Here is a 27,831-nt window from a genome sequence, read left to right as displayed (position 1 = left end):
GAAATTCACAGATTTATGAGATTAGTTGATTTAGCATACTGCCTGTTTCTTTCTCCCATCCCGGTTTATGTAACACACTCCATTACATTATAGCAAACGTACATTTATGAGACATTAAGCTGTTCTGCTACTAATTTTTTCACCGTGTAATAAATCAGATAAAAGAATTATTCTAAAAAGCAGCCGTTTGAAAACCAGCCTTTGCTCTTACATGATAGACAGCTGTGTTTTTAACAATTATTATATTTTGCATTATATTACTTATATTATATGACTCTACATCATATATTATATGATATTGCATACTATGTTGATTTCCAGCAGATATGAACACATCCTTCCAGCATTTGCATGGTTAAAGGAGTTTATGAAAAATCTGCAGATAATAGCTTTGAATGTATAAAATCATATATAAAATGATGTCATATGGTGTTTAAAGGCCACAAAATTGTTTTGCAATGCTTATATATATATATATATATATATATAGATTAATATGTGTGGCAATACTCCTTTCAAATAAAATGTTTAGGTTACATTTTTAACACAAATATCAATGTATTGAAAAAATGTCATGCAATGTCTGCAGTAAAATGTGCTTATTGTTTTTTTAACGAAAAGTAAGAATACCATTAATGAGGCACCTTAGCAGTGGAAAGAGTGTTAAGTCTGAAATCTGTCCAGGACCTAAAAATATACCAAAAAAGGGGAAAAAAACATTGGGGATTCCAACACATTACATTACCACATGTAGGTGTGAGTGCCTTTTTGTATTTTTTGGTGTATATTTGCAGATTTCCCACCTTAGGGTTAAGCACCCCACCTGCCACACAGATGCCTCATTAATGGTGCCCAGACAGGGCTTTAAATTGCAGGAGAGTCTCAGTGGGTTAAAAGGCTCGTAGTCCCACTGATTCACCTCCAGTCCATCCAGGATTATATAGGGCTTGCCAAGTGGTGGGCTATGCAACATATGGTGTGAAAGAATGCCCAAAATGTATGCTTCTTTTTAAATAGCATTTGCAGGATGTATTTGTTGAGTGTGTGCTTTTTAATTTCTGCAGCTCCCCCAAAACCTGTATTTATGTACTTGTTAGTGTGTGCTACGTTTTCTGTATTCTTGTGTTAATTATTTTGCAACACATTGTGAGATGAAACTGACTCATTAATATTTTTATTATTTTTTATTGTTGTATATAGCGCCATCAGATTCCACAGCGCTGTACAAAGGGTAGACAGGAGATAACAATTAATATTTAGCATAACAAGATGACATCCAGAAACAACAGGTGAGGAGGGCGCTGCTCAAATGAGCTCTCATAAGGACTGTCTTAGTCTGTCAGTTCCAGTTCCAGTTTTGTCATACCCTTTGAGTGCGCATTTTCTAAAAAGCACTGTGTAAAGTTCTGACATTTTTATTATCTAATAATAATAATAATAATTTAAGATGCTAATTCCAGAAATATACCATACAAAGAAACAGTCTCTTCTAAAGTACCTAACTAAAAATGTCAAGCATTTTCCCCACTTCATTGGTTGATTTTGCCACTTTAGTAATACAGCTTGCAGTTCTTAGTACTCAAGAGTCCCTAGGACTGTCGCTGGTTATATATGTGCCACCACTTAAAGCTACATACTTAGTTATATGGATCTCCATTTAAATAACAGCTTGAATTCCTGTGCTGGTGATTTATACTGCTTCTCAAAGAAACAAGAAAAGTCCATACATAAAATGATGCCATCATTTGGCAAAATAAACCATACCATACATCTACTGTCATTTTATAAAGTGCTAGGAGTGAAAATGATCATTCCATATGCAAATTCTCTACCATTTTTAAAATTTGCCATCAAGCTACATACCCTACTGAATATAGAATTATTTTTGGTTTCTTCAAACCAACCACCATTTATGTATATCGGATACTCTATCCAGTCTCTGGAGAAAAAAGTACGCAACATAAATGTATTTGCTTTTCAATATAACATTTGTTCAAGTGTGGCATTGCTATACTTATATTACATAGTAGTAATTTGTAGTAATTTGATCATTTTCTTTTACCCAAACCTAGATAAATACACATTACATTTAATACCGCCAAGTATATTCACTTGTTACCGAGCTTTTATGTTTCCTTGCAGCTACAAATGAATTACACATTGGTTCTATTTCTCATATTGCAACTTGGACTTGCCTTGGTTTATTCTCCATAATCAATTGCTTTGTTTGAATGAGAGGAAAGTCCACATTGATATATTGTTTGCTTATTGTACAGCGCTACAGGATATGATGGAGCTATAGAAATCAATGAAAATAATAATAATGACTAGGATTATTTTTAGTTACACTCTATGGCATTTGTATATATCATAACATTTTGGAGAACTTGAAAATGGATTATGGCATTACTAAAATAGCTCCTTTCCAATTGTTACTGCACAGCGATCGTATTCCACTCAATATATACAGTGAGTACTGCTGTTTCCCCCGACAGGAATTTCTCATACATGGAAAGGCTTGTTTATTTCTGTAATAACAGATGATTTATTCTATTTTTAATGAGGAATAAATGAAAATGTAACATTAACCCTGAAAGTTGGAAAGGTGTCCACGTCGAAGTACAAATACCTTCTATATGTGCACAATGGTTGCATTTACCTATTGTGAGAGAGAAAACCCATGAGATGTCAGTTTGTAGTAGAAGTTAAAATTCAATTCTGATTAATTTACACAGCACACGTCCTGGCGTATTCTATTTTCTTGGAAGCAATTAATCCACTTAAGCTTCTTATAGGTTAAGCCTCCCAAAAATCTTAAGAACCCCAGATCAGCTTCTGAATTGTGCGATTTTGACAATGTCACCCTGTCTTCTTGCCCAAATTCTTTGAACAAATGTATTTGTGACCACCCAAATAAGGGTAATTGTATATGCCAGGTGCAGAAATCCGCCTTCTCAAAAGGATGGTTTGCAATTTAGAAGTAAAACTTGAATATCCTTGGGATACATGCTTAGTATAAGCGCCTATAACACTAAGTATATTTTTTACATTTTAGATTATATGGAGATATATATTATGTACGTATTTGTAACTATATTGTTTCATCTAATTATGTTTTTAACTGCCAATATTAAATAAAACACTTGACCAAATGCACTCAGTCATATAGTTGCTTCGGAAAACAGTTTCCATCATCACTCCGTGAAATGACACGATATTTAGCCATATTAAATAAATTAACAGCACACAAATTCAAACCTGCAAATGTATACATCATGTAAATATGGGGCTTTAGTACAGTACTCTGGCCAAACCACACAAGTTCATCTACCACATCAAGGTACCGCAGAGGAGGTGAGGAAAAAGTGTTACTTAGCTAACATAAAACGGATGGACTTTTAGTCCAAGTCAATTTGTGAGGTAAAAAAGTGGGTAGGCTCTTTATTCCTCACCCAAATAACCCTTAAAAGGATCCCAAACCAACAACATGGGAACAATTTCGATCTTTAAACTAACCTTTTCACCTTCTTTCCAAGAAAAGTGAAGTAGTAAAAGAGGTTGGAAGCTGTTGGACAGTGAGCCGGACCTTAGACCTACTCACAAAGCTAGGGTACATATTGAGCTTAAGTAGCCTGAGTTGTAGGCAGAACATTGTTGCCAAGCCAGTGCCACAACAGTTTATGCCACAGAAAAAAGTCTTGTAATAAATGGGATGCAGTGGATCATCAATGTATCACCGTGGTATACATAGCTTTAATGTTGCCAAGTCTAGACTTTGATAAGACATAGTTCTCCACTGACTTCTAATATTTACTGGGAATTCAATTATTGTTAAGTATTTAATAAGAATGAATATAATAGTAAATTTCCTAATTACCAATAAAACGTTGTATTCTTTCAACTATAGGACATAATAAATACCATCTTTATTTTTTGGTAGTTAGAAGCTGGGAAATATATGGAGGAATTGTACAAGCAGGGCTTCAATAGAATTGCCATGAAGAATCAACTCAGTGTGGTGTTTCCTTCAAAGATATCTTTGAAGGAAATTTACTTCAAAGTACGAGAAATGGTAGGAGAAGCAGTCATTGTCTAAAACTAGAAGGTCATAGGTATGGATGTAATGTAAAGAAGCTGTAACTTCTTGTAAACGTAACTTCATTGAGAGGGTGGTAAATATGTGGAAATTTAAAGATGAATGGTATAGGCATAAGGGTATCCTTGACTATACGACAAGCCCGAGGATCAAATAAGGTTTAAGGATTCTACAGCAGGAAAACATGGGCAGATTACATGTGCCATGTGTAAGCAGGGCCTATTTTTCCTAATGCATCCGTTTGTCTTAGTCTGTCAATTCTATTTTTTTTATACCCCTTGAATATGTGTATTGTAAGAAGGCGCTATATAATACTGTAATTGTTGGCACTATATTAATAAAACATAACAAATGATAATGGCTTGACAAGAAAAAGAAAAGAATCAATGTGTTGCAATGGCCCAGTCAAAGTCCAGACCTCAACCCGATCAAAATGCTGATAAGTAAATGCCCCTAAACCTTAATGAACTAAAGCCACCTTGTAAAGAAAAGTGGGCCAAAATGATGATACAGAAAATGATTACTTCAAGTTATTGCTGCAAAAGGTGGGTCACCAAGCTATTGAATTATGAGGCATACTTAGGTTTTCACACATGGCTTCTCCATTTTGGCTTTAGTTTTGTAAATCAGGACACAGAGTAATATGTCATGTGTTGTTGTCCATCTGAGGTTGTATTTACCTAATTTGTCAGGTATGCTTTGGGCCTTCCAGCCTCTCTATTTTAAGTTGGGATTTATCAACCATCATAGCATTAAAGCCATTGCATACAATCTCCTGGAATAAATAGACTGGAATTGTACAAGAAGGTATATTTTCACCTAAGGACAGCGGAATATTAAGCTGTATGCAACACAGCAACATGAACTCTGATGAAGCAACCATCTTTCGAAGCATTTTCTCATGACATATTTTTGGGGGCAATTACCAAAAGGACTTTTAATGAAGGCATTAAGTTTAGAGACAAAGTGAAAAAAAAAAAAAACATTTAGACCAATGCAATCAGGAGTACTGCCAATTCTTTAAATATGGATGGACCATCATAGACACCCACAGGTCCGTGCAGGAATAGCAACTGATCCTGAATGCAATACCATTCGGAAGCAAATTAATATTTGCCAGTTTATCTATCTACATTCATTATTCATTGAAAATTGTTTTTCCAACATGCTTCTCTGGGCTACAGTTTCTCCTTCAGAAAAAGCCTCACAATGGACACAATTCAGTAAACATAGAATCAGAATAGGTCATTGCTAGCGGTCAGCCACAATTGACTTTATTGTGTGATGGAAATGGGATGCAGTGGATCATTCACAGCATGTAACTATCTGAAAGTATTAGATGGTAGTACTATGGCCTTTAGTATCAAAGGTCAGCTGACAGGTATCCTATCTAATTAAATGTGGCTTTTAAACATGTGCAGTTTCCTATTCAAATAGGTCAGGGTTGGGTGAAAATGTCACCTTAATAAAGTGATTCAATTTAACCCCTTAATGACAAAGCCCATACATGTACAGGCTCAAAATGCATTGTTTTCAATGGGTTTAGGGACCACCCATTGTCCTTAAGGGGTTAAATAGATTTTAAATAAAACGGGGTTACTTCTGTATAGTCACTGAGAAATGCCCATTTGGTACAAAGGTGTAGAAACTTTTCTCATTATTGAAGTTTTTCTTGTCAATTATGTATTAGCAATTATTTCCCGAGCAGTTTTGAGTTCCCTAGAGCTTTCAGCAGCTGATGAAAGTTTCTTTAGTTCTACCTTTTGTGGGGAATTTGTTTATGAGGCCTTACTGCATATTGCCTAATCCAATTTAAACCGTTTACCAAGAAAGATAATTAGATTTTACGGAGTATTTTTTTTATATAAGGCCTCCTCACCTGTTGTCTCTGTAAGTCGAATTATGTTAAATACTACCTCTTATGTCCATTCCACCCATTATACAGCGCTATGGAATTTAATGGCGCTATATAAAATAAGTAATAGTAAGGTCCTCTAGTCTAACAGTATGTTTCATCGATAGACATCCTCTGACAGAGGATTTTCTGGGTTAAAAGTATATTTATAAATAAAGTATAAATATATGTACTGTATAATAACACATGCTTTTTTCAGTTAAACACAGGACAATGCATTTAAGAATTCCTGACACTTAATCTCGCTGATTTCATTATGTGTTTCACAGGGCTAACCGAGCTCTTTCTATAGCAGCATCTTACAGAGGCTGGACCTTTACAATGTATAGCGAAGTCAAGGAGCTGACTGAACTCCTTTCAGCAAATAGATCCAAAAGTTGAAAAGAAATTCTATTTATTCTAATGAAGTACTAGTTATTCCAGCAAATATGAATATGGTATTTAAGGAAAGGTACTATTGACATTTCTGGAACATGTACATCAGGACATGTCTCCAACCCAAACCCGTATTTTTATGTATACACAAAGATGGGGAAAAAGGTGTTACAAACTTCTTACGGATGCTTCTTCAGGTGTTATATCTGAACCATGTGGTCCTTTTGCCCTCAAAGTGTAGTCTAACATGTTACGGTGCCAAGATCACCAACGCCCTGCCCTTCCGTTGTTGTCTCATGATGACCCAGTGCTACCATCACAGGAAGCTATTGCTCCACCAACCCATAGTCTCAGCTGTTTCTCAGAGATGCACACCAACATCAGCTGCAGAAAATGATGGGCATCTCCGATACACCTTTTTCTCAAACAACTTTCCTGTTATTTCAAAGATCTATCAGTTATTTAAATATGCCCCATGATTTTAAATGTAAGACTTAACTAGCAATACTTTCCACTTTTTACTTTCCTATTTTGGTATAGCTGTTTAGGGGGCACTCCAAACATCATATGCACTTTAGTAAATGATAGCAGCGTGGCCCCTTTACATTTTCACGTGGTCCTTTGCCAATGCCTTGGAAGGACTTTGCAGAACCTGTCCATTACCCCACATAACACCTAAATGTCCCGCAGGACTTGTTCTGCCAACCAAGTGATGTACTCTTCTAGCGCTAGCTCTGGGGAAACTGGGTGCAGGGATATTATGACCCCAGCGCGCATGACTTAAATAGGTGTACGTTCCTGCCACTGATCGGCAGCCCTTAGACTAAGACGGCAGCTTTTGCAGCTTCTGTGTTCAGCAAGTGATTTTTCTCCCCGTTTTAGAGGAACGCATATTAAAATATTCAGTTTTCAAACATGTTTCGACACGTGAAAACTGGATTCATTACAGTTGTCTGTGTACCTGTAAAGCCAGAGAACTACATGCCCCTTGAACAAAAAACTTGAGAAAACCCAAATACTTGATTAGTGTATATAAAGTTTTTCATAGCCAAACACTTATGATAGCATAGGACACAAGAGTAGAAGCTTTCACAGATTATATTTTTTTAATGTTTATTCCCAGAAAAACATACAGAACAGGTTTAACGGTAGGACTTCTGGTAGCGAGCACGAGCTCCAGGTCCACCGAACTTTTTGGACTCGCAACGACGAGGATCTGCAACAAGAAGGGTCCTGTCATACTGGATGAGAATATCCTTAATTTCCTTCTTTGAAGCTTCATCAACATCTATATGGAACAAAATGTACAAATTAAAGACAATTCCATACCAGCGTAGCATTTGGCAAAGGGGGAAAACAAACAATACTTACATTTCTGGTAGTAGGCTACAAGTGATTTGGAAATAGCCTGGCGGATTGCTGTGGAAACAATGAAGGAGGCCGTGTTATATGTTGGCAGCTCAGGCAACATCAGAAGTGTATCACTAATACTATATTCTACCTAATGCAAGAAAGCAGTTCTACGCCAGCTACTTCTGCATATAAAATATGCATTTTAATGAAACATCACTCTTACCATAAACTTGTGCAACATGACCACCTCCCTTAACACGAACTCTGATGTCAACACCAGCGAATCGTTCCTTGCCAAGGAGAAGAACCGGCTCAAGCAGCTAGGAGGGGAAAAAATGAAATTCAATGTAGAACTGTAGTAATCAATTCTGCAAAATAAAATTTAACGATAAGCTTCCACACATCTAACATGCCAACTATGGAAGAGGTACTTCTATAGTACATGACCCCAAACACCTTGTATAAAACCAAAAAACTCAATGTCTCCTGGTAGACAGCTCATGCTGTCAGGTGTGCATATTCTTTCAAATACGGGAACTCAGTAGATCACTTTCTCAATCTGAGATTCTAATATTTTAATAAGGGACTGAAATGAGGTTGAATAGTTAATATTCTACTTTATACTTTCTATAGAATGTTTATTCACTATGACTACCAGCCTGTGTCCTATGAGATTGTCAGGCTTGGGCTATGTAGTAACATGAACAATTGAATATTGAATGTACATCCACAGACATGGACTCCTGCTCACCAACATACTGTGCACATTGTGGAGATAACAAAGGTTTCCCTCAAACATTAAAGACGATTTAATGTAACTAATACACCAATCATTGCTTTCCATATTACTTAAAGATTAAACAAATGCCCGCTGCATTGAGTACTTATTTCTCAGTAACAGAAAATTTGCAAATGGTTTTTAGCCAACATCCCAAGAAGGGTAAATATAAGACATTGCATCAGCTTATTTTATACAGGTCAGAATACAAAAAACAAAAGGGGTGTACATAAACATTTAATATTCAACATAAAACAATCTAGAGATTAACCTTCTCATGGGTTACTGGTAAGAGAGCAAGATCATGGATGCCAAAACATTATAAAATCTAGAGACTTGCTGAATTCCATATCAGGATCAGTCGATAAAGGCACAATACCACGATGCAGCGTAGACTTCAAGGTGTATGCGGCTTTTGTAACAGTGGCTTCTATTTGCAACACTATTGGGTATTTTACCGTAAAAGTTATCAACTGAATATAACTTATATTGCAAAATCAGAGCAATTTTAACAGCACGTTTAACTCCCTGTGACCACATACTTGTGTGAAATCTATACTTGTGTCCATTAACTGATGTACAACACCGAACATAAACCTTACCTTGTACTGCAAAGTTGCAGGTTCAATCATCTCCAGGGGTCTTCCATTAACTTTGATGAGACCATTGCCTCTCTTGCAGTGGGCAACAGCAGTAGCTGTTTTCTACATAAAAAAAAAAACATTTGGTGTAAATTGCATGCATACATCATACAAACATATACTGAACATTCGGTCTCAGGACAGCAGGGCAGAATTTATGCTTTTATCCTTTATGGCTATATCTGTCACCCAAGCAAAAACATACAAATAGTGACACTAATAAAAAGACCCATTTACAATCACTACAAGGCTACCGTTGGCAATGGTTTGACTAATCAGTAGTGATATGACATGTGGCGGCACATGCTCAGCCACAGCCAACTGCTTCATGCATGAAATCACAGGGAAATGGCATTACTAGCCATTTACACCTAAGGAAGCTGGCATCTCTACATTGCCAAACAGATACTAATGCTATAGGGGAAAGGGCCAATATAAAATAAAGCCATGTGGATCTGCTATAGCCTACTGGAGAACATACATAGAGCTCATTCCTAGCCTATGATATATATATATATATATATATATATATATATAAAATACACACACACACACACACGTATATACACACACACAAAAAACAGCACCCGTGATGCTGCCATACACCAAGCCCAGGAACCTATCGCACTCATAGGCCGCAGGCCGCGATGCTCGCCAGGCGGCCTCTCCCTGACACGCAGTCCCAGCTGCGGCCTGCGGCTTTACACAGAGCCAGGCGCTCTCGCACATTTCTCCTCAACGGCGGACAGCAGGACAGAAGGAGAAGCAGTAGGTTCTCCCGACAGGGCCGCACACGCGGTCATTCCCTCCCCCGACACATGAAGCCACAAACTCACCTTACGCCCAAAAACCTGGACGGACTGCAGAGGTCCTTTAGCCGGCATGTTCCTGGGGAAAGAGGGAAGCAGGCACGGGTGTCAGAGAGGCCATGATCGCGAATACCGGTGGTTAAAAGAGTGTTATAGGGATAGAGCCCATGCTCCACTCACCTCTCCGCGACGGGCAGCAACGAGAAAAGGAAGTACGGGGTTTCCAGAGCCGATCATCAAGGGCCAACTTTGCCTGACGTATGACGTAAACTCGCGATGACTGCGTTTTGGGCACGATGCGACGGCGGCCATTTTGGATTCGGGATCACATACATTTTTTTTTTTAAAACATACGAAATAGCAGACAAGCTTAGGAGTATAATAAATAATAGTTATCTGCCACTGTATGTATATTTTATACGCGAGGAGTTTCGCGAGTGTGCCTCACATATAATATATCAAAGTATGTCTTATTATAAGTATAGTGTTATTCATCTAATAACACATTATTACTATGGGCAAAGCTCATGTTATTTAAGAAGCAATCACCTCGGTTTTTTGGTTATTGTTTTTTAAGTCCCAAATAGTTTACATATAGCTCTGTATGGTATGCGCTCCCTCGTTGCTAGTGTTATGATATCCTATTTTTGTGAGTTGTGTACATAATCAGGGCCGGCCCAAGGCAAAATGCCGCCGGGGGCGAATTTTAAAATGCCGCCCCCCCCTTTTTACCCTTCTCCTCCCTCCGTCCCTGCCGCCCCCCCCCATTATCTACCCCCCCCATTATCTACCCCCCCCCCCCCCCCCCTTGTACTTACCTTTCAGCAGTCCTAAGGCGAATCTCCCTGTTCAGTCTCGGTACCGGCTTGTAATGCTGAGCGCCGGAAATCTTCCGGCACTCAGCATTACAAGCCAGCACCGAGACTGAACAGGAAGACTCGCCGCAGAGGAGAGAGGGGCTCCGAGCGGGTACTGACAGCTTGGTAAGCGAAAACCACTCGGCGCCCCTTTCTCTCTCTTTCGCTTTAGAAAGAAAGAAAAAAAAAAAAGGGCTTGGGGCGGCGAAGTGCCGCTCCTTCAAAAGTGCCGCCTGGAGCGGCTGCCCCACTCGGCTCCATTGTCGGGCCGGCCCTGTACATAATTTAGAAACTAATGATTTTTTTAAAGTACGTTACATAAGGATCTGCAGCTGGTTGCCTCCACCATATCTTTTTGGGAGGTTTTACCTGTGTATGGCTAGGGACCTAGTGCCGAGATGGATTGCATCTTTCTCCCAACGACCGGTTCAGCAGTTTTATTAATAGGCATTTAAAATAGGAGCGGGTAAATGAGCTGCTACAGGGTAGCACTACTTGCTTTCCGCGTCATTGCACGGATGGATGTATGTCTCTGGCAACGTAGGATGAAAACCAGTAGCTTTGGAATGATGTGTGCAAATGCCTGGTGTTTGGGAAAAAAGATCCTCAAACGTATTGCATTGAGAATATGGATTTAGTGGTGATTACTACACTGTTACAATGAGCAAAATGACTGGGATTACTTGGGAGCAGTAGATATTTAGATTTAAGTAACATATTAAAAGGTATGCAGGCAATGCAATAAAGTATGAAAAAGCAAGCAGGGTGCCGAGTTGTAACTCAAGAGGCATTAGTAGCAGGAAGAGAGAGGTGGTTCTCATACCTGGCAATTCTTTGGGTTTCGCCTGGGGACTCCCAGAGAATCTCCGCTTCTCCGGGTCACCACCCAAAAACTACTGGTTGCGGGAGTGGCATTCTGCCCCACTCCTTGCCTATTTCCCCCTTGAACATCGGTGTGTCTTGTGAAGTAAGCGAGATCTCCCACCAACATTAGCGGGACTGCCCATCAACATCAGCAGGGCTGCACACTTCCTACCCGCTTCCCACAAGTTCCCGGGTATAGTGGTTCTGCCTATTTACAGATCTCTGGTCAGACCTCACCTAGAGTATCTTATATTTGGTAACATTCCTTGATTACAGTTATACCCCACATACATGTTATGAATATTGTAAGCTCTCAAGAGCATGGTCCTCTTCTCTTGCAATACCAGTATGTTTAACGTCTATTAATGATATATAAATTATTTCTATTTACTAGACTTGGGGCACCGGCTTTCGAGTTAGGTTTTTTGGGGGAAAATTCGCATTTGACGAAATTTGTCCGTCTTCGTATTCATCGATATTCATCCAACTTTTTTATTTTCCGAAATCCCATTTGTTTGTTCCGTTGCCATGAAAAAAGAAATAAACAATAACGGTTTTAAATGAAAAAAAGGAAAGTTTAATAGGGAATTTGAGACCAATGGATGGAAGAAAGAAGGTCAAGATTAGCTTAGAGTTATAAGGTTAAGGATAGCAGTGGACTGGTTAAATAATGTTAATTAAATTAATTAATTCAATATATTAAATCAACACTTTAGAGAGTCTTAGACACTGTGAGAAATGGGAGGCTGAGGCTCACTAAGTCTCAAGCAGAAGAATCTCAGTCTGTAAAATGCTAATTTTTTGGAAGCCTGAGGTGTCGTGCTTCTTGTGGAGTGTGCTTTGTGCTTATTGAAAAGCAGCAGAAGCTTGATCCTTCATAGAATTCTTCCATCTGGCATTCCCCTAAGAGATTTGCCAGATCATTTATTTCCTTCCTCGGCCAGAAGGCCTGCAGGAGGGCCGGATTTTCTTGGTTTTCCTCCGACGAGGAAGACCACAGTAAGGAAGAGGTAGGGAGCCACAAGGCATCTCACTAACCTCTACCAACAAAGGACTAGAAGTCCAGTACAATGCTGTTGTTAGGGAGATGCCCCTATCACTGCAAAAAGGGCTAGATGTGTATACTGCATATGTCCTAAGGTTTATCACAATACTGTTAATGAGGAGGGGTTAAGGCTAGTTCAAGTATTTTCAACAAAACACATTCCCTCATTGATACTCTCCTTCCATTATTACCTTGATTAATATGCCCCTGGATGTCAATAGTGCAGCTCAGACAGATTTCTCTGGTACACAAAATAGTGAATAAAAAAGATTCTCATCCAGTTAAAAGATGAAGATATCACACAAACAAAAGAAAATACAATCAATAAATATTTTAATTCTTCAAATAAAGTATAAAATATCCGCTTACATAAAAGATGCAGCTCCACAAGGGAGCACCACTTTATAACAAGGCAACAAGTTGCCTCTACCTATAGATATAGAGTCCATCTATATCAAGCTTCCATATGTGTTAAATAAATTAACAATACCACACGGTTCCTTTTTCTTTTCTCTATATTTGTTTCTTATGTACCCAATTATTGGAAGATACTGTACACTGAGAACTGTGTATCCAAGGGAAGTATACCTATTTTCTGTTCGCAGACACCAGGGTGGATTTATTATACACACAAAGTGAAATATGTTGAGTTGTCTTTGTAGCACACAACTTTATGGTGTGGGAATTAATATAAGCCCAGACTTATCCATTATTTTTTGCACTTATAAAACACCTATATATCAGATTTCTCTGGTAGCCTCAATTACAGGCTGACATAATAACAATCATCTGTTCCTTAGCAGCTTTAAAAATTAGGTAAATACAACCTCAGATGAACAACCACCCATGACATATTACACCGTATCATGATTTATTCAAGAAAAATAAAGCCAAAATGGAGAAGCCATAACTTGAAGTAATCATTTTCTGTATTTTCTTTCAGTCTCTCACACTGAATTTTGGCCCACTCTTGAAGTTTGATGCAATTGTGATTTAGTTCAATATGTTATTTTATTATTGGTTGATTGTAGTTAGCTATTGGTATAACAACCAAGATGCAAAATATGCTTATAATGTACAGCTGTTGTATGGCTTCGATAAGGGGCGTCCAAAATGCGGCCTTCCAGCTGCTGCAGGACTACATAATGCTCCCATAATGCTCTTTTAGCTAAGGGGCTGGCTGAGGAGTATGGGAGATGTAGTCCTGCAGCAGCTAGAGGGCCGCAGTTTGGACACCCCTGGCTTAGATGAAGGGTGAGAAGATAATATGTAGTTAGAGAAGAAAGAAAAAAAGAGGGGGGAGAAGGTTACATTGGTTTTAACTGTAATGTCATTTAATGTTAAAGGGTTGAGAATACACCCCACAATCTACAGCCGTGAATCTACAGCAACTCCCTCTCTGAACCACCCCTGGTCCGCATCCCACCAACCGTGGGCCAACTCCACAAAAGAGCGTTCCGGTGGAGTCGATGGTGTCCGGGTTATGAGGGGGTTAAAGTGAATGGGCAGGGCATGTGAAACATGGAGAGGGCAATACGTGAGAGAGAACAAGAAGCGTAACTATAATCACAACATACACTGAGAAATACATGAGGGGGGACAGGAATCACAACAATGACTACTACAAACTGCACTTATTAACCCAAAGTTTGTGACAGTAAGTATACAAAAAAGTAAGGTATGGGTGGTAGATTGGTCAGAGTGTACCCTGGTCTTGTTGAAAAGTATCCAGCAGTGAGGGTAGAAATTTAGAGATTAAACAAATATGATTTAAATAAAGCAGAAATCATAATTATTTGAATGCCATTTACAATTTTTTTAGAGTACACCTTAAAGAGGATTTTTTTTATAAGATCCTAACCTAAAATACCGTACCTGAAAAATACTCAGGGCACAAAAATATCTGAACCAGCGAAATTGCTAATATTTAAAAGATGATCCAAATACAACAAGCTTTGGTCTTGGATATAAGACCATTTCTAAAGAACTCCGGAGCTTACATCACAGGTCCCGATACATTGATGCAGTCTGTCTCAGTATTGAAGGTAGAGAGAGTAGTGAAGTTACTAAAAGCACATAAAGGGTCTTATGTACTCTCCATATGAGTACCTCTGCGTCTGCTGTGTAAATGGTCTACATGTCATCTGCCAAAGCAGTTTTAACCCCATTTAATAGTTCTATTTAATGTGCCTGTCTCTTTGAGATCCAATCATACTTTTCAGGGGCCAGTAAAATGACATATTTTTTTTATCGGAAAGGAACAGATGTTTTGGAGGCTGTATGAAAATACCAAAAAATAGCCCATTAGGGATATCAGAGATCTCCTTTGTAACTGTCGCATTGAGCAGTTGTGCACCAGAGAGTATGCCTCTTTTGCGGCAAAAGGGCTGTTGTACAGTCAAAATGTTGAAACAATTAATTTGTTTTTAAACACTTGCATATTAGCCGTTGATATGTTCTAGCTGTATTATTTAACCCTATCGTAAACAGACACGGTAATTACTAATCATACTGCCTGCGGTAAGATATAGACCGGTTCAGTCTTAATCACCAAGCCTGACTCTGACTAAAGAAAGTCTGTGGAGCAAGGGCTTTTAATTACCAAAGCCTTCAAATATCATTTCACTTACAGCGATGGTACTCTCTGCAGATAAAGGAAGCGTATTGGAACTAAAATCAGGTTTTTGGTAAATGCTATCCTATATACAATGCAGCAATTAATCCTCAAGTAAAAATTACATTACATAAGGAAAAAAATATATTTTTCCCATAAGATGCCCCTATATATACAGTATATGATTTTGTATATAGGTGAAAGGCATATATTTTCCAAAGAAGGAGGACTGTGGTTTCAGATATCGTGGGGATAGAAACACAATCATGTATGTAAGCAAACGTATTAATGAATACCAGTGGGAGATTGTATTCCGGATGCAGATGTAAATTGTCCCACAAGATGGAGCCTCCTAAGCTAGTATTGAATGTTGCTTGTTTTGTCTGTGATGGAAAGCTGGAAAGTGGAAATTAGGCTATTCTGTAATGCATACGTGGTACGGTCTGGCATCATATTACAGCCAGTCCTCACTTAACGTCGTTGATAGGTTTTTGGAAACTGCGACTTTCAGTGAAACAACATATAACTACATTTTACCAGTGCAACAACACGGCTTCTCCACCTGTCTTCTTTCTTCAACCAAGCCTCTCACATACATACACATATACACATACATACATACATACACAAACTAGCTTTTTTAAAGGAAAACAAGGAAATTGTTACATACTTGCGAATTATTAGATGTTTCCTAAGGATCAAATTACCCTTTAAAACTTAAACGTGCCATTAGAACGAAGGAGTGACGGGGTGATAAAGGGCCTCAGTATGCCTATGGAAATATTCCATTAAGAAAGAGTCCTTTGCAGCTCCAATAGTCATTTACAACATTAACAATGTCTACGCTGTTTTTCTGATCTATTTGATGATGTTTAAATGGTTAACATTTGCTTTTCTTTACATTATACTGACACATCTCCGGGTTTGACCCACTCCCCGCCCATTTTTCTTTTAAATATGGTGTTTCCTGCTGCCGTCCTATGGAACGCCCCCCAATGTCAGTGGGAATGCTGCCGACGTCAGAGGGACCGCCCACGAATGTCAGCTGGACCGCCGATGTCAGTGTGCAGTCCTGGCCGCGTCCCGCAAGGGAAGGCTCCGGGTAGCCGGAGCTCAGAAGTACCCAGGTATGCGCATAGGGAGAGTAAAATATATCTATATAATCTATATATTTCTACTGTTTACTGTTCATAAGTTTAGGAGTCACTTACATATGTTTTTGAACGAAAAGCAAATATAAATTACTGATTTCTAATGGAATATCCTCATAGGCGTACAGAGGCCCTTTATCACTCCCATCACTCCTGTGTTCCAATGGCACGTTGTGCTCGCTAATCCAAGTTTAATTTAAAGAGGTCCCAAACTTTTGATCGGTATGTATATAAACACATATACGCGCTTGCTACAATATGATCATTTTGTTACAGTACATTTCTATCTGGTTGACTCATGTGGGTAGTAATACTCAGAGCCGGCCTTAGGTGTTCTGGCGCCCTGTGCGGACTACTCCTCTGGCGCCCCCCCATCCCAAAAAAAGAAAGGAATAAAAACTTGTAACAAAACTTGTAACAAAACCCCAATCACTATATACTACGCCAAACATTGATGTGGTCTAGGCCTACCACTTAATTGTCTGGCTTAGTAGTAGGGATGCACCGAAACGAATTCTGGACTGAAACCGAAAGTGCAGCATTTACCTGGCCAAAACCGAATATGACCCCCCCAACACCATAAAAAATCTAACACTTTTATTTAAAGTAAGTAACACACCAAAATAGGAGAAAACAATTAAATAATATTGTATATATATATATATATATATATATATATATAAGTCCAAAAATAGTTACCGGCACTCCAGGGACTTTCCAAATAACCACACAAACAACTTCGGTTTTCAAGTCTATATATATCATATATATATATATAATTAACAGCAATCACATTCCTATCATGCCCAGGCATACCCAGATTCCAGGATTTACTCGCAGACTTGGCATGATAGGAGTATGATTGCCCTATCTGCCCCTTCTCACTCTCTTCTGCCGTATCTACCCCTTCTCACTCCCTTCTCCCTATCTACCCGCTTTCCCCTGTCTCACTCCCTTCTCCCTATATACGCCCTCCTAACTATCTACCCTTTCCCTCTTTGAAGTTCACTTACCTTTCAGGAGTCCTGCGGTGGGGGTGCAAGGCCTCTGCCTCCCAGCTCTGCCACTGTATGGAACAGTATAGAATGATGGGAGTTATGATGTACTTTTAGAGCATAATTAGATCATGAAAAAGACATTGGAAATGGTACAGCATAACACCCATCACTCTCACACACTTACCAATCCACACATATACTAATCCACGCGCATACCAATCCACACGCATACCAATCCACACGTATACCAATCCACACATATATACCAATCCACACATATATACCAATCCACACGTATACCAATCCACACGTATACCAATCCACACGTATACCAATCCACACGTATATACCAATCCACACGTATATACCAATCCACACATATATACCAATCCACACGTATACACTAATCCACACATATACACTAATCCACACATATATACCAATCCACACATATACACCAATCCACACGTATACCAATCCACACGTATATACCAATCCACACTTATACACTAATCCACACATATACACTAATCCACACATATATACCAATCCACACATATACACCAATCCACACGTATACCAATCCACACGTATATACCAATCCACACGTATACACTAATCCACACATATATACCAATCCACACATATACACCAATCCACACGTATACCAATCCACACGTATATACCAATCCACACGTATACACTAATCCACACATATATACCAATCCACACATATACCAATCCACACACATACCAATCCACACACATACCAATCCAGACGTATACCAATCCAGACGTATACCAATCCACACGTATACCAATCCACACGTATACCAATCCACACGTATACCAATCCACACATATACCAATCCACACATATATACCAATCCACACACATACCAATCCACACACATACCAATCCAGACGTATACCAATCCACACGTATACCAATCCACACGTATACCAATCCACACATATATACCAATCCACACATATACCAATCCACACATATATACCAATCCACACATATATACCAATCCACACATATACACTAATCCACACATATATACCAATCCACACACATACCAATCCACACGTATACCAATCCACACATATATACCGAAACGAATTCTGGACTGAAACCGAAAGTGCAGCATTTACCTGGCCAAAACCGAATATGACCCCCCCAACACCATAAAAAATCCAAAAATAGTTACCGGCACTCCAGGGACTTTCCAAATAACCACACAAACAACTTCGGTTTTCAAGTCTATATATATCATATATATATATAATTAACAGCAATCACATTCCTATCATGCCCAGGCATACCCAGATTCCAGGATTTACTCGCAGACTTGGCATGATAGGAGTATGATTGCCCTATCTGCCCCTTCTCACTCTCTTCTGCCGTATCTACCCCTTCTCACTCCCTTCTCCCTATCTACCCGCTTTCCCCTGTCTCACTCCCTTCTCCCTATATACGCCCTCCTAACTATCTACCCTTTCCCTCTTTGAAGTTCACTTACCTTTCAGGAGTCCTGCGGTGGGGGTGCAAGGCCTCTGCCTCCCAGCTCTGCCACTGTATGGAACAGTATAGAATGATGGGAGTTATGATGTACTTTTAGAGCATACTTAGATCATGAAAAAGACATTGGAAATGGTACAGCATAACACCCATCACTCTCACACACTTACCAATCCACACATATACTAATCCACACGCATACCAATCCACACGCATACCAATCCACACGTATACCAATCCACACGTATACCAATCCACACATATATACCAATCCACACACATACCAATCCACACATACCAATCCACACATATATACCAATCCACACATATATACCAATCCACACGTATACCAATCCACACGTATACCAATCCACACGTATACCAATCCACACGTATACCAATCCACACGTATATACCAATCCACACATATATACCAATCCACACATATATACCAATCCACACACATACCAATCCACACATACCAATCCACACATATATACCAATCCACACATATATACCAATCCACACGTATACCAATCCACACGTATACCAATCCACACGTATATACCAATCCACACGTATATACCAATCCACACATATATACCAATCCACACGTATACACTAATCCACACGTATACACTAATCCACACATATATACCAATCCACACATATACACCAATCCACACGTATACCAATCCACACGTATATACCAATCCACACTTATACACTAATCCACACATGTACACTAATCCACACATATATACCAATCCACACATATACACCAATCCACACGTATACCAATCCACACGTATATACCAATACACACGTATACACTAATCCACACATATATACCAATCCACACATATACACCAATCCACACGTATACCAATCCACACGTATATACCAATCCACACGTATACACTAATCCACACATATATACCAATCCACACATATACCAATCCACACACATACCAATCCACACACATACCAATCCAGACGTATACCAATCCAGACGTATACCAATCCACACGTATACCAATCCACACGTATACCAATCCACACATATACCAATCCACACATATATACCAATCCACACACATACCAATCCACACACATACCAATCCAGACGTATACCAATCCACACGTATACCAATCCACACGTATACCAATCCACACATATATACCAATCCACACATATACCAATCCACACATATATACCAATCCACACATATATACCAATCCACACATATACACTAATCCACACATATATACCAATCCACACACATACCAATCCACACGTATACCAATCCACACGTATACCAATCCACACATATATACCAATCCACACATATACCAATCCACACATATACCAATCCACACATATACACTAATCCACACATATATACCAATCCACACATATACACTAATCCACACACATACCAATCCACACACATACCAATCCACTCTCACTGAATGCTTTCCTACCTTTCCTCTTTTCTCCTTACAGCTCCTTTTCCTCCTCTTCGTTCTTCTTCTTCAGTTCTTCTGTCTTCTTCCGGGTCAGAGGGCACGGACAGCGGTGGGCATCTGACAACAAACCCCGGCGCACAGCAGCTGTTGCCGCGCGGATCACAAGGGAGATCCTTGAACCGGCTTAAAATCACTCAAGGGAGCCGGAGGTCTGTTAAAGACCTCCGATACCGCTCCCTTGCGAGCCTGCTCCGTCTCTGGAGGGGTGCCGGGTGCCCCCCTGATGAGCTGCTCGCCCCCCCCGCTAGGTACGCTGCTGGCGGCAGCGGTACGCTACGGTGGGGCCCCCTGGAGTGTGGCGCCCTGTGCGGTCGCACAGGTCGCACTCCCCAAAGGCCGGCCCTGGTATTATTCCACAACTGAGCAGAAGGGTTCTTTGTATTATTGCAGGGGCATCCAACATGCGGCCCGCGGGACCTCGAGGTGCGGCCCGCGTCAGATCGGCAGCCAGGATCACAAGAGCCCTGCTTCTTACTTGTGGGAGGGTCTATTCTCTGCTCCAGTCCTGCCTCCTCTGTGGGGAGAACGAGGGAGGCCGCGCCCCCTGCTGAAGTCTGTGATCGGCATTGAGAGAGCTGTAGTGCAGGTAAGGGGGTGGGGAGGGTGTTTGAATGAGTATGTCTGATCGAGGGAATGAATCTGTGAATGAATGAATTTGTGTGTGTGTGATAGCATGGATGTGTAAGTGCTGGAACCTAGGCATGATGGGACTGTGATTGCTGTTAACAATCCCACTCCTATCATGCCAAGTCAGCCAGTACATGCTGAAACCTAGCTAGCTGCCCCCTTGTGTATTGATGCTGCCAGCAGTATGGGGTCTGCACTTGCAGCCACCCTGTACCCGCATGTACTGGCTGACTTGGGATGATAGGAGTGTGATTGCTAACAGCTAACAGCAATCTGCTAACAGCAATCACAGTCCCATCATGCCTAGGTTCCAGCATTTACTGGTTGCCTGGGTATAAAAAGAGTGTGTTTGCTGTTAGCAATCACACTCCTATCATGCCAAGTCAGCCAGTACATGCTGAAACCTGGCTAGCTGCCTCCCTTGTGTATTGATGCTGCCAGCAGTATGGGGTCTGCACTTACAGCCACCCTGTACCAGCATGTACTGGCTGACTTGGGATGATAGGAGTGTGATTGCTAACAGCAATCTGCTAACAGCAATCACAGTCCCATCATGCCTAGGTTCCAGCATTTACTGGTTACCTGGGTATAAAAAGAGTGTGTTTGCAGTTAGCAATGACACTCCTATCATGCCAAGTCATATTGTTGATTTTTTTTGTCCAATTGTGGTGTGTTACTTTTAATAAAAGCGTGGTTACACACTAAAATTGGACAAAAAATACAATGCCCTGACAACCAGTACATGCTGGAATCTGGGTATGCCTGAGATTGCTGTTAACAATCATAATATATAATTTTTTGTACAATTTTGGTGTGTAACTTACTTTTATTAAAAGTATGTGGGGGGGTCACTTTCAGTTTAGGCTAAGTGAACCCTGAATTTTCGGTTTTGGTCCAGATTTTCATTTTAGTGCATCGCTAAAATAAATAGAACTATTTTATTTTTACTTATCCAGAATCCTGAATTTGTAGGCCCAGAAATCAGTGAGAGGGAAAGTAAAGTTTTTGTGTCATTTACTTTATTTTAATCTGCATATTTTATTAAAGGCCATATTTTCTCACAGTGAAAAATTAGTGCGGCCCTCGCACGGATACAATTCTGATGAAGTGTCCCACTGCAGAAAAAACTTGGACACCCCTGTATTATTGTGAACGGAGACACAGAACACACAGAATGATTGTTGATGGCTTTGTATAACTTTATTTGGCATTACAGAATTTACACAAACAGATTTCATTGACTCAGTGCCTTTATAACTGATTTGGGAATGGAAAACACCCGCAATAGTGAAAAAAATCCGACACATATTGCTTTAGTATAATACAGTATTATTTAATTTAATGCCAATCATTTTTTATACTTTTTAACTCAGATGTAGTTGTAGATGTAGGTGACTGGAGGGTTTTTTTTGTTACAATTTTTGCATACCCTGATATGATTCTCTTTTCCCATGTTTAATAGCCCACACAAATTAGATATCGTTTGGGACAGCTATGGCTTTCACTTTATGCCACTTTTTTGTATAGACTGTCATTTATTATGAATAATATATCACCCTTTTTTTCCATATTATTATTAAATGTTTTAATATTTTTTTGAAAAGGAAATCCCTTTTAGGTCTTTAAAGACTACCCCTTATTATGTCATGGTGACATCACTGGAGTCTGTTAACTATTACTTGTAAAATGTATTTTAGGTAATTTTTTAAATAATTTTGAGTCATCGCTAAGCACTCTCCCAACATCCGATGGCAGCTGGAAGTCATTCACCCAACCAGCAACCACCACTCTATCTCATCAAAGTTACAGCACCCTATGCAGGCGTCACTTGTCGCCCCTCTGCGCATGCGTACTGCCTTTCTCGCCGCCTGTGTTTACGGAAGCGGCTGTTACGTGTCAATACGGGACACGGTGGATTGTGGGAATTCTGCCTATGGCGGAACGGAGGGATTGACAGGTCCTGCTCAAGGAGTGGGCATGCTGCACGTTTGAGACGCAGTCACCGCTTTTGGGGGCGATAGGAGTCTGCACTCTAAAGAGCGAAGAGTGAAGTCCTCGTTTCTTTGTTTGTGAAGAAATATCGCGATCTGACAACATGTCTGCCAGCACTAGCAGCCCGGAGGCCATCAAGAAGCTGCTAGACAATATGCAAAGTGACCTGCGGGGCCTGTCCATGGAGTGCAAGAAGAAGTTCCCTCCAGTGAAAGAGGTAATGCTGCCACCTCCTCTCTCCCCCTTTCCCCACAGGAACCCGGCCACCTCCTCTCTCCCCCCTTTCCCACAGGCACCCCGCCACCTCCTCTCTTCCCCCTTTCGCACAGCCACCCCACCACCTCCTCTCTCCTCTCTCCCCCTTTCCCCACAGGAACCCGTCCACCTCCCCCCTTCCCCCTTTCCCACAGGCACCCCGCCACCTCCTCTCCCCCCCCCCTTTCCCACAGGCACCCCGCCACCTCCTCTCTCTCCCCTTTCCCACAGGCACCCCGCCACCTCCTCTCTCTCCCCTTTCCCACAGGCACCCCGCCACCTCCTCTCTCCCCCCTTTCCCACAGGCACCCCGCCACCTCCTCTCTCCCCCCTTTCCCACAGGCACCCTGCCGCCACCTCTCTCCCATTCCCACAGGCACCCCGCCACTTCTCTCCCATTCCCAGAGACACCCCCCCACCTCTCTCCCATTCCTGCATTGCGAGTTTGTGGGAAAACTCCCCCAACTTAATTATTCATTATGAAGGGTCAACACCAGTATGTTTCTCCAGCAAGAAGGGTTGAGCAGGTGATGTATAATTTCATGTGAGAGGAGAAATCCTTGCTGATTTACCTATACATTATACAGAGCACCGAAGCTCTTCTGTTGGAGAAGCTCACGGAGTTAAAGTGAAGTCTTCCTTTGGTGAATACGCCCCCCCCCCCATCCTCTCTGTTACCATCCGCACCTTGTCCTCTGTCTCTCCCCTCACACAGACGCGTGATCGCTTGCACAGTTTTATAACGTGTGTTGTCACCAAGAGCGCAGGTATCCCTGATCTAATTAACAAGTGATTTATGATGTCATTGCATTGCTTTTGGGAAATAAGTTATGGCAGAGAGAAAACGTATGTTTTGCGCCAGTGTCAGGGTCAGGTATGTGCAGGGAGTACAGATATACCCTATATTTCCGAAAGGGCTCACATTTGATATATTTTACTGGACATGATGGCTTCTAGCTGCCGTTCCTATAGTTCTCTGCCATTCCCTTACACCAGTGAGATTGGTTGATGTACCTTGGTGTAGATGAGTGCAGTTGCAATAGGAAATATAATAGTTTTTAATCACATGGTGGAAACGTCACCCCCAAAAATAGTGGGATCTATTCACCAAAGGGATACAGTGTGTATATATATATATATATATATATATATATATATATATATATATATATATATATATATATATATATAACACTTTCAAAAAGATGGTCAGCACTCCAGGTCTTTAAATAGACAATTTCATTTTATTCAAAGTCCACGTTTCAGTCATTACTGTATATATTTTGATACAAATAGAGAAACATATCTGGTTACCTGCAGGTTAAAATTGTTTAACAATGCTAGAATTTTTTTGGAAGAAAACTAGGCATTCTTGACATTATATTCAATGGGGGTCCCGGGTTATGTTTAGTATAAAAGTTACTAAGCTTGATGTAAAATCTAAAATCTACCCATTTGAGGAAATCGGTCCCGTTTCTAAAATGAATTTTGCTTGTTTATTCCATCTTGCATGGAAACAAAGTTAACAGAGAATGATACAGTACTAGGTGCGTGCCAGAGCACCCCACCAAGTGCTCTTTATCTGTAGAGATGTTACCAATAACCTTATTTCATAGAGCAGACATACCTTACGCCTTCTAAGAGATTATATATTCTGTTTCAAGCGATTCAGTAGTGATTGTCATATGCACTCTTTGGCGTCTTTCAAAATAGTGAAGTTAGCAGTGATCAATATTATTATTTTAATTGCATGTTTGTTGTGGTTTCATCTCATTTCCTGACACCTTCAATGTGCCCGTAAGAATAGAAAAACATTGAATGTTTCTAAGAGTGTAAGCTGTGCGTAATTGTAATATTTATGTTTTTAGCAATATTGTACACATTTATTCCAGGAATAGCAGAGTCTAACAAATAACCATAAATAAATGTACAGCCGCCGGTGCCACCGTAGAGTGTAATATGCTTCATTATTGATCCATTTGGTAAGTGGAAATTCAGATGCGTGTTCTGTTTTCTTGCTGCACGGGGTGCAGATGTTCAAGGTGACCATGATTCATGCTGGGTGTTTCTGTCGTTGCATACACTGCATGACCTCAGAACCCAGATGACATTTAGTGATGGGAGGCTTTTTCTTTTAACAATCTGTTGTATATATTTCAGGAATCCCAGTGGTCTCTACTGCTTGTAGTCGTAATTTCTATCTTGATTTAAGCTGTCATATATAACAATACGTCCAGCAATCCTGTGGATAGTAGTTTTGCTGGGAAAAAGTGCACGTTGACTTGTCGGATATTTTCCAGTGGGCAGCATTGCTACCGGACATACTTGAGAGAAAGTTATCTCATGGGGTCATCTTTCTGAGCAAGAAAGTTTCTGGAGAAGCGTTACCTCTAGAGCTTTTTTTATATACTGAAAAAGAATGTTTTCGTATGCAGAATAGAAAGATGCTTGCAAAATGCAGAAGTAAAAGCAAGAAACCCAAATTATAATATACTGCAGTCATTATGAGTACTTTAATGCATGTCATTAAGTGGTTGTCACCTTCTATTTGTCTTGCAGGATAGAGAATGCATATTAAAGCTTTAATGCATGTTCATCATTGGCGAGGCTGTTTGAGGCAGTAAACTGATCCTTTGTTAAACAGAGTGGGACTGATTACTGGACGTGTACAAATGGGCCAAAAACGATTCCGATATATTTTTTGGTTCGTTCTTGGTCCGTTTATTTTCAGGCATTGAATTTCGTTCCCTGCCCATTTGGTTCAGCTGAAAAGTTTTAGAGGCGTTTTTGTTTCGGGAACAAAATTTGTTGTCCGGTGCCCATATCATTCTTTCTCTCTCGTTCTCTCTCTCTCACAGTCTCCATATGTTTCCCTATCATCTCTGCCGACCATGTCTGCATCTTCTTCTTTATGCTCTATCTTCAAATTTTAGTCTGCTATCTTCTTTCATTATCTGCATTTGCGTAGACATTACCCAGTGGGAACTACTGGAAAAATGGCGGGGCTTGTGGGGACATCCTCTCACCGATCTTCCAATCACCGCAAGTGTCATCCGCGAGGAATATGGCAGTGTTTGCTGTGATGATTGGAGAATCGGGAGTGGACGTCGCCTCAACCGCCGCCATATTGCACCCAGTTGATGCCTTTGATAATGTCCTCTTCCCTGATTGGTCACTGCAAGTGCCGCCATTTGAGCGGAAGTTCCCGCCGGGTTATGTCCGTGGAGTTGCGGATGATGATAGAATGAAGATTGAAGATGCAGAAGTGGTCGGCAGCGTAGGTAGGGAAACGTTTAGAGAGCGTGAGAGAGTTAGCAAACGAGAATGTGAGTGTGGGAGAGTGAGAGTTAATGTGGACCCAAGAATTTCTGATAAATTCTGAACTTTTTGCTTCATTTTTGTCTGATTCTGGACTTGTTCTTGGAGATTCGTTTGAGTCGCAGACTTTTACAAAATACAGTACATTTGCAATTCGTACAAGTCTACTTGTCTTACTTCAAGTAGAATTTTGAGTCCCTATATAGTTAATTCCCATGTGGTTTACAGGCCAACCTTCCTTAGCTGACCCCAGAAAGTGCACAGTTACATCTGTCAGCGGCTTCCTTCTTGTAGGAAAGTCTAACCAATGCATAGTTAAGTCAGTCAGGTGAAATGTTTCATCTCGCCTCATCTCACTTGCAATTCACAATTTGCTGCACAAACTCCAATGGCGTATTTCAGGTTTCTCGGCTATTTTACTGTCATAATCATCTGAAATATAATTAAGTGTGACATCATCCATAAAGGACCTTCGCTGCACTCAACGGGTGGATGAGGTGCTGCTTTTGGTTGGACTGGTGACTCATTTGGTCACACGTGCAGAAGAGCTCTCAATACTTTGGTTTAACTTCACCTGTCCCAGAATACCTGCAGGTGCCATATATATATATATATATATATATATATATATATATATATATATATATATATATATATATATATATTTGCATGCCTGAACAGCATGACTGACAATTCACACAAGGGCTCGGGAGGAACGTTTTGTGTACAGAAAAGGAGGAAAGTCATATACACTACTGTTCACCAGTATGTGCTCACCTAGAAATTCCTAGTTTTTAAAAGAAAAGCAATTGTTGTCTATTCAATTAACATGAAACGTATCTAATCGTTAGAAAATCCCTTAAACATTTGAACGGTACAGTATATCTAAACACGCTTTGCATTTCTTCTTGCTCTTTTGAGCTGTGTATACAGTTGACAGATTTAACGGTGTTCAAATATTATTAGTAGTTATGTTGCTTATGTGCGATCAGGAAATAAATTCCTGACGAGGAAAAACAAAGAGTACTATCTCATGTATCACTAAAAAGTGTTTTCTCTCTTTGATAACGAATCATGTATTATAT

At 40.1% G+C, this 27,831-nt stretch overlaps 2 protein-coding genes across 4 annotated transcripts in view; one reads left to right on the top strand and one right to left on the bottom strand.

The window, feature by feature from the left end:
• Positions 1–7,528: 7,528 nt before the first annotated feature.
• LOC149299771 (small ribosomal subunit protein uS9) lies at positions 7,529–10,042 on the bottom strand. 2 transcript variants are annotated; one of them, XM_089486102.1, is made up of 5 exons: positions 9,995–10,042; positions 9,120–9,221; positions 7,963–8,059; positions 7,758–7,805; positions 7,529–7,674 (listed from the first exon to the last, which is right to left on the bottom strand). In XM_089486102.1, exons 1-5 carry the CDS (start codon positions 10,040–10,042, stop codon positions 7,529–7,531), a joined length of 441 nt encoding a protein of 146 aa, XP_089342228.1. The 2 variants fall into 2 exon arrangements, with proteins under 2 accessions (XP_089342228.1, XP_089342229.1); XM_089486103.1 differs by having other exon boundaries at positions 9,171–9,221.
• A 12,780-nt stretch (positions 10,043–22,822) lies between these two features.
• LOC149299770 (protein MON2 homolog) overlaps positions 22,823–27,831 on the top strand; it is a 53,645-nt gene continuing 48,636 nt past the window's right edge. The window contains exons 1-2 of one of the 2 annotated variants that reach the window (XM_089486060.1): positions 22,823–22,830; positions 23,288–23,390. In XM_089486060.1, the coding sequence (XP_089342186.1) occupies positions 22,823–22,830; positions 23,288–23,390 (111 nt within the window). Of the gene's footprint in view, positions 22,831–23,276; positions 23,391–27,831 lie in introns of those variants that run through there. The other variant, XM_089486058.1, reaches the window with a different exon arrangement.

The sequence above is a fragment of the Sceloporus occidentalis genome, unplaced genomic scaffold (assembly GCF_023333645.1).
Source record: "Sceloporus occidentalis isolate IW3139 unplaced genomic scaffold, rSceOcc1.0.p SCAF_28, whole genome shotgun sequence".
NCBI classification, from domain to species: domain Eukaryota; kingdom Metazoa; phylum Chordata; class Lepidosauria; order Squamata; family Phrynosomatidae; genus Sceloporus; species Sceloporus occidentalis.
The sequence above is the reverse complement of the archived record's forward strand: the minus strand, read 5'-3'. Positions and strand labels throughout refer to the sequence as shown.

What these genes read in the sequence shown, in the direction of transcription:
- LOC149299771 (XM_089486102.1), bottom strand. Translation starts at nt 10,042, where the DNA reads ATGCCGGCTAAAGGACCTCTGCAGTCCGTCCAGGTTTTTGGGCGTAAG. An exon ending in CTGCAACTTTGCAGTACAAG is followed by an intron (nt 8,060 to 9,119) that starts GTAAGGTTTATG and finishes TTCCCCTCCTAG; the next exon opens with CTGCTTGAGCCGGTTCTTCT. An exon ending in TGTAGCCTACTACCAGAAAT is followed by an intron (nt 7,675 to 7,757) that starts GTAAGTATTGTT and finishes TGTTCCATATAG; the next exon opens with ATGTTGATGAAGCTTCAAAG.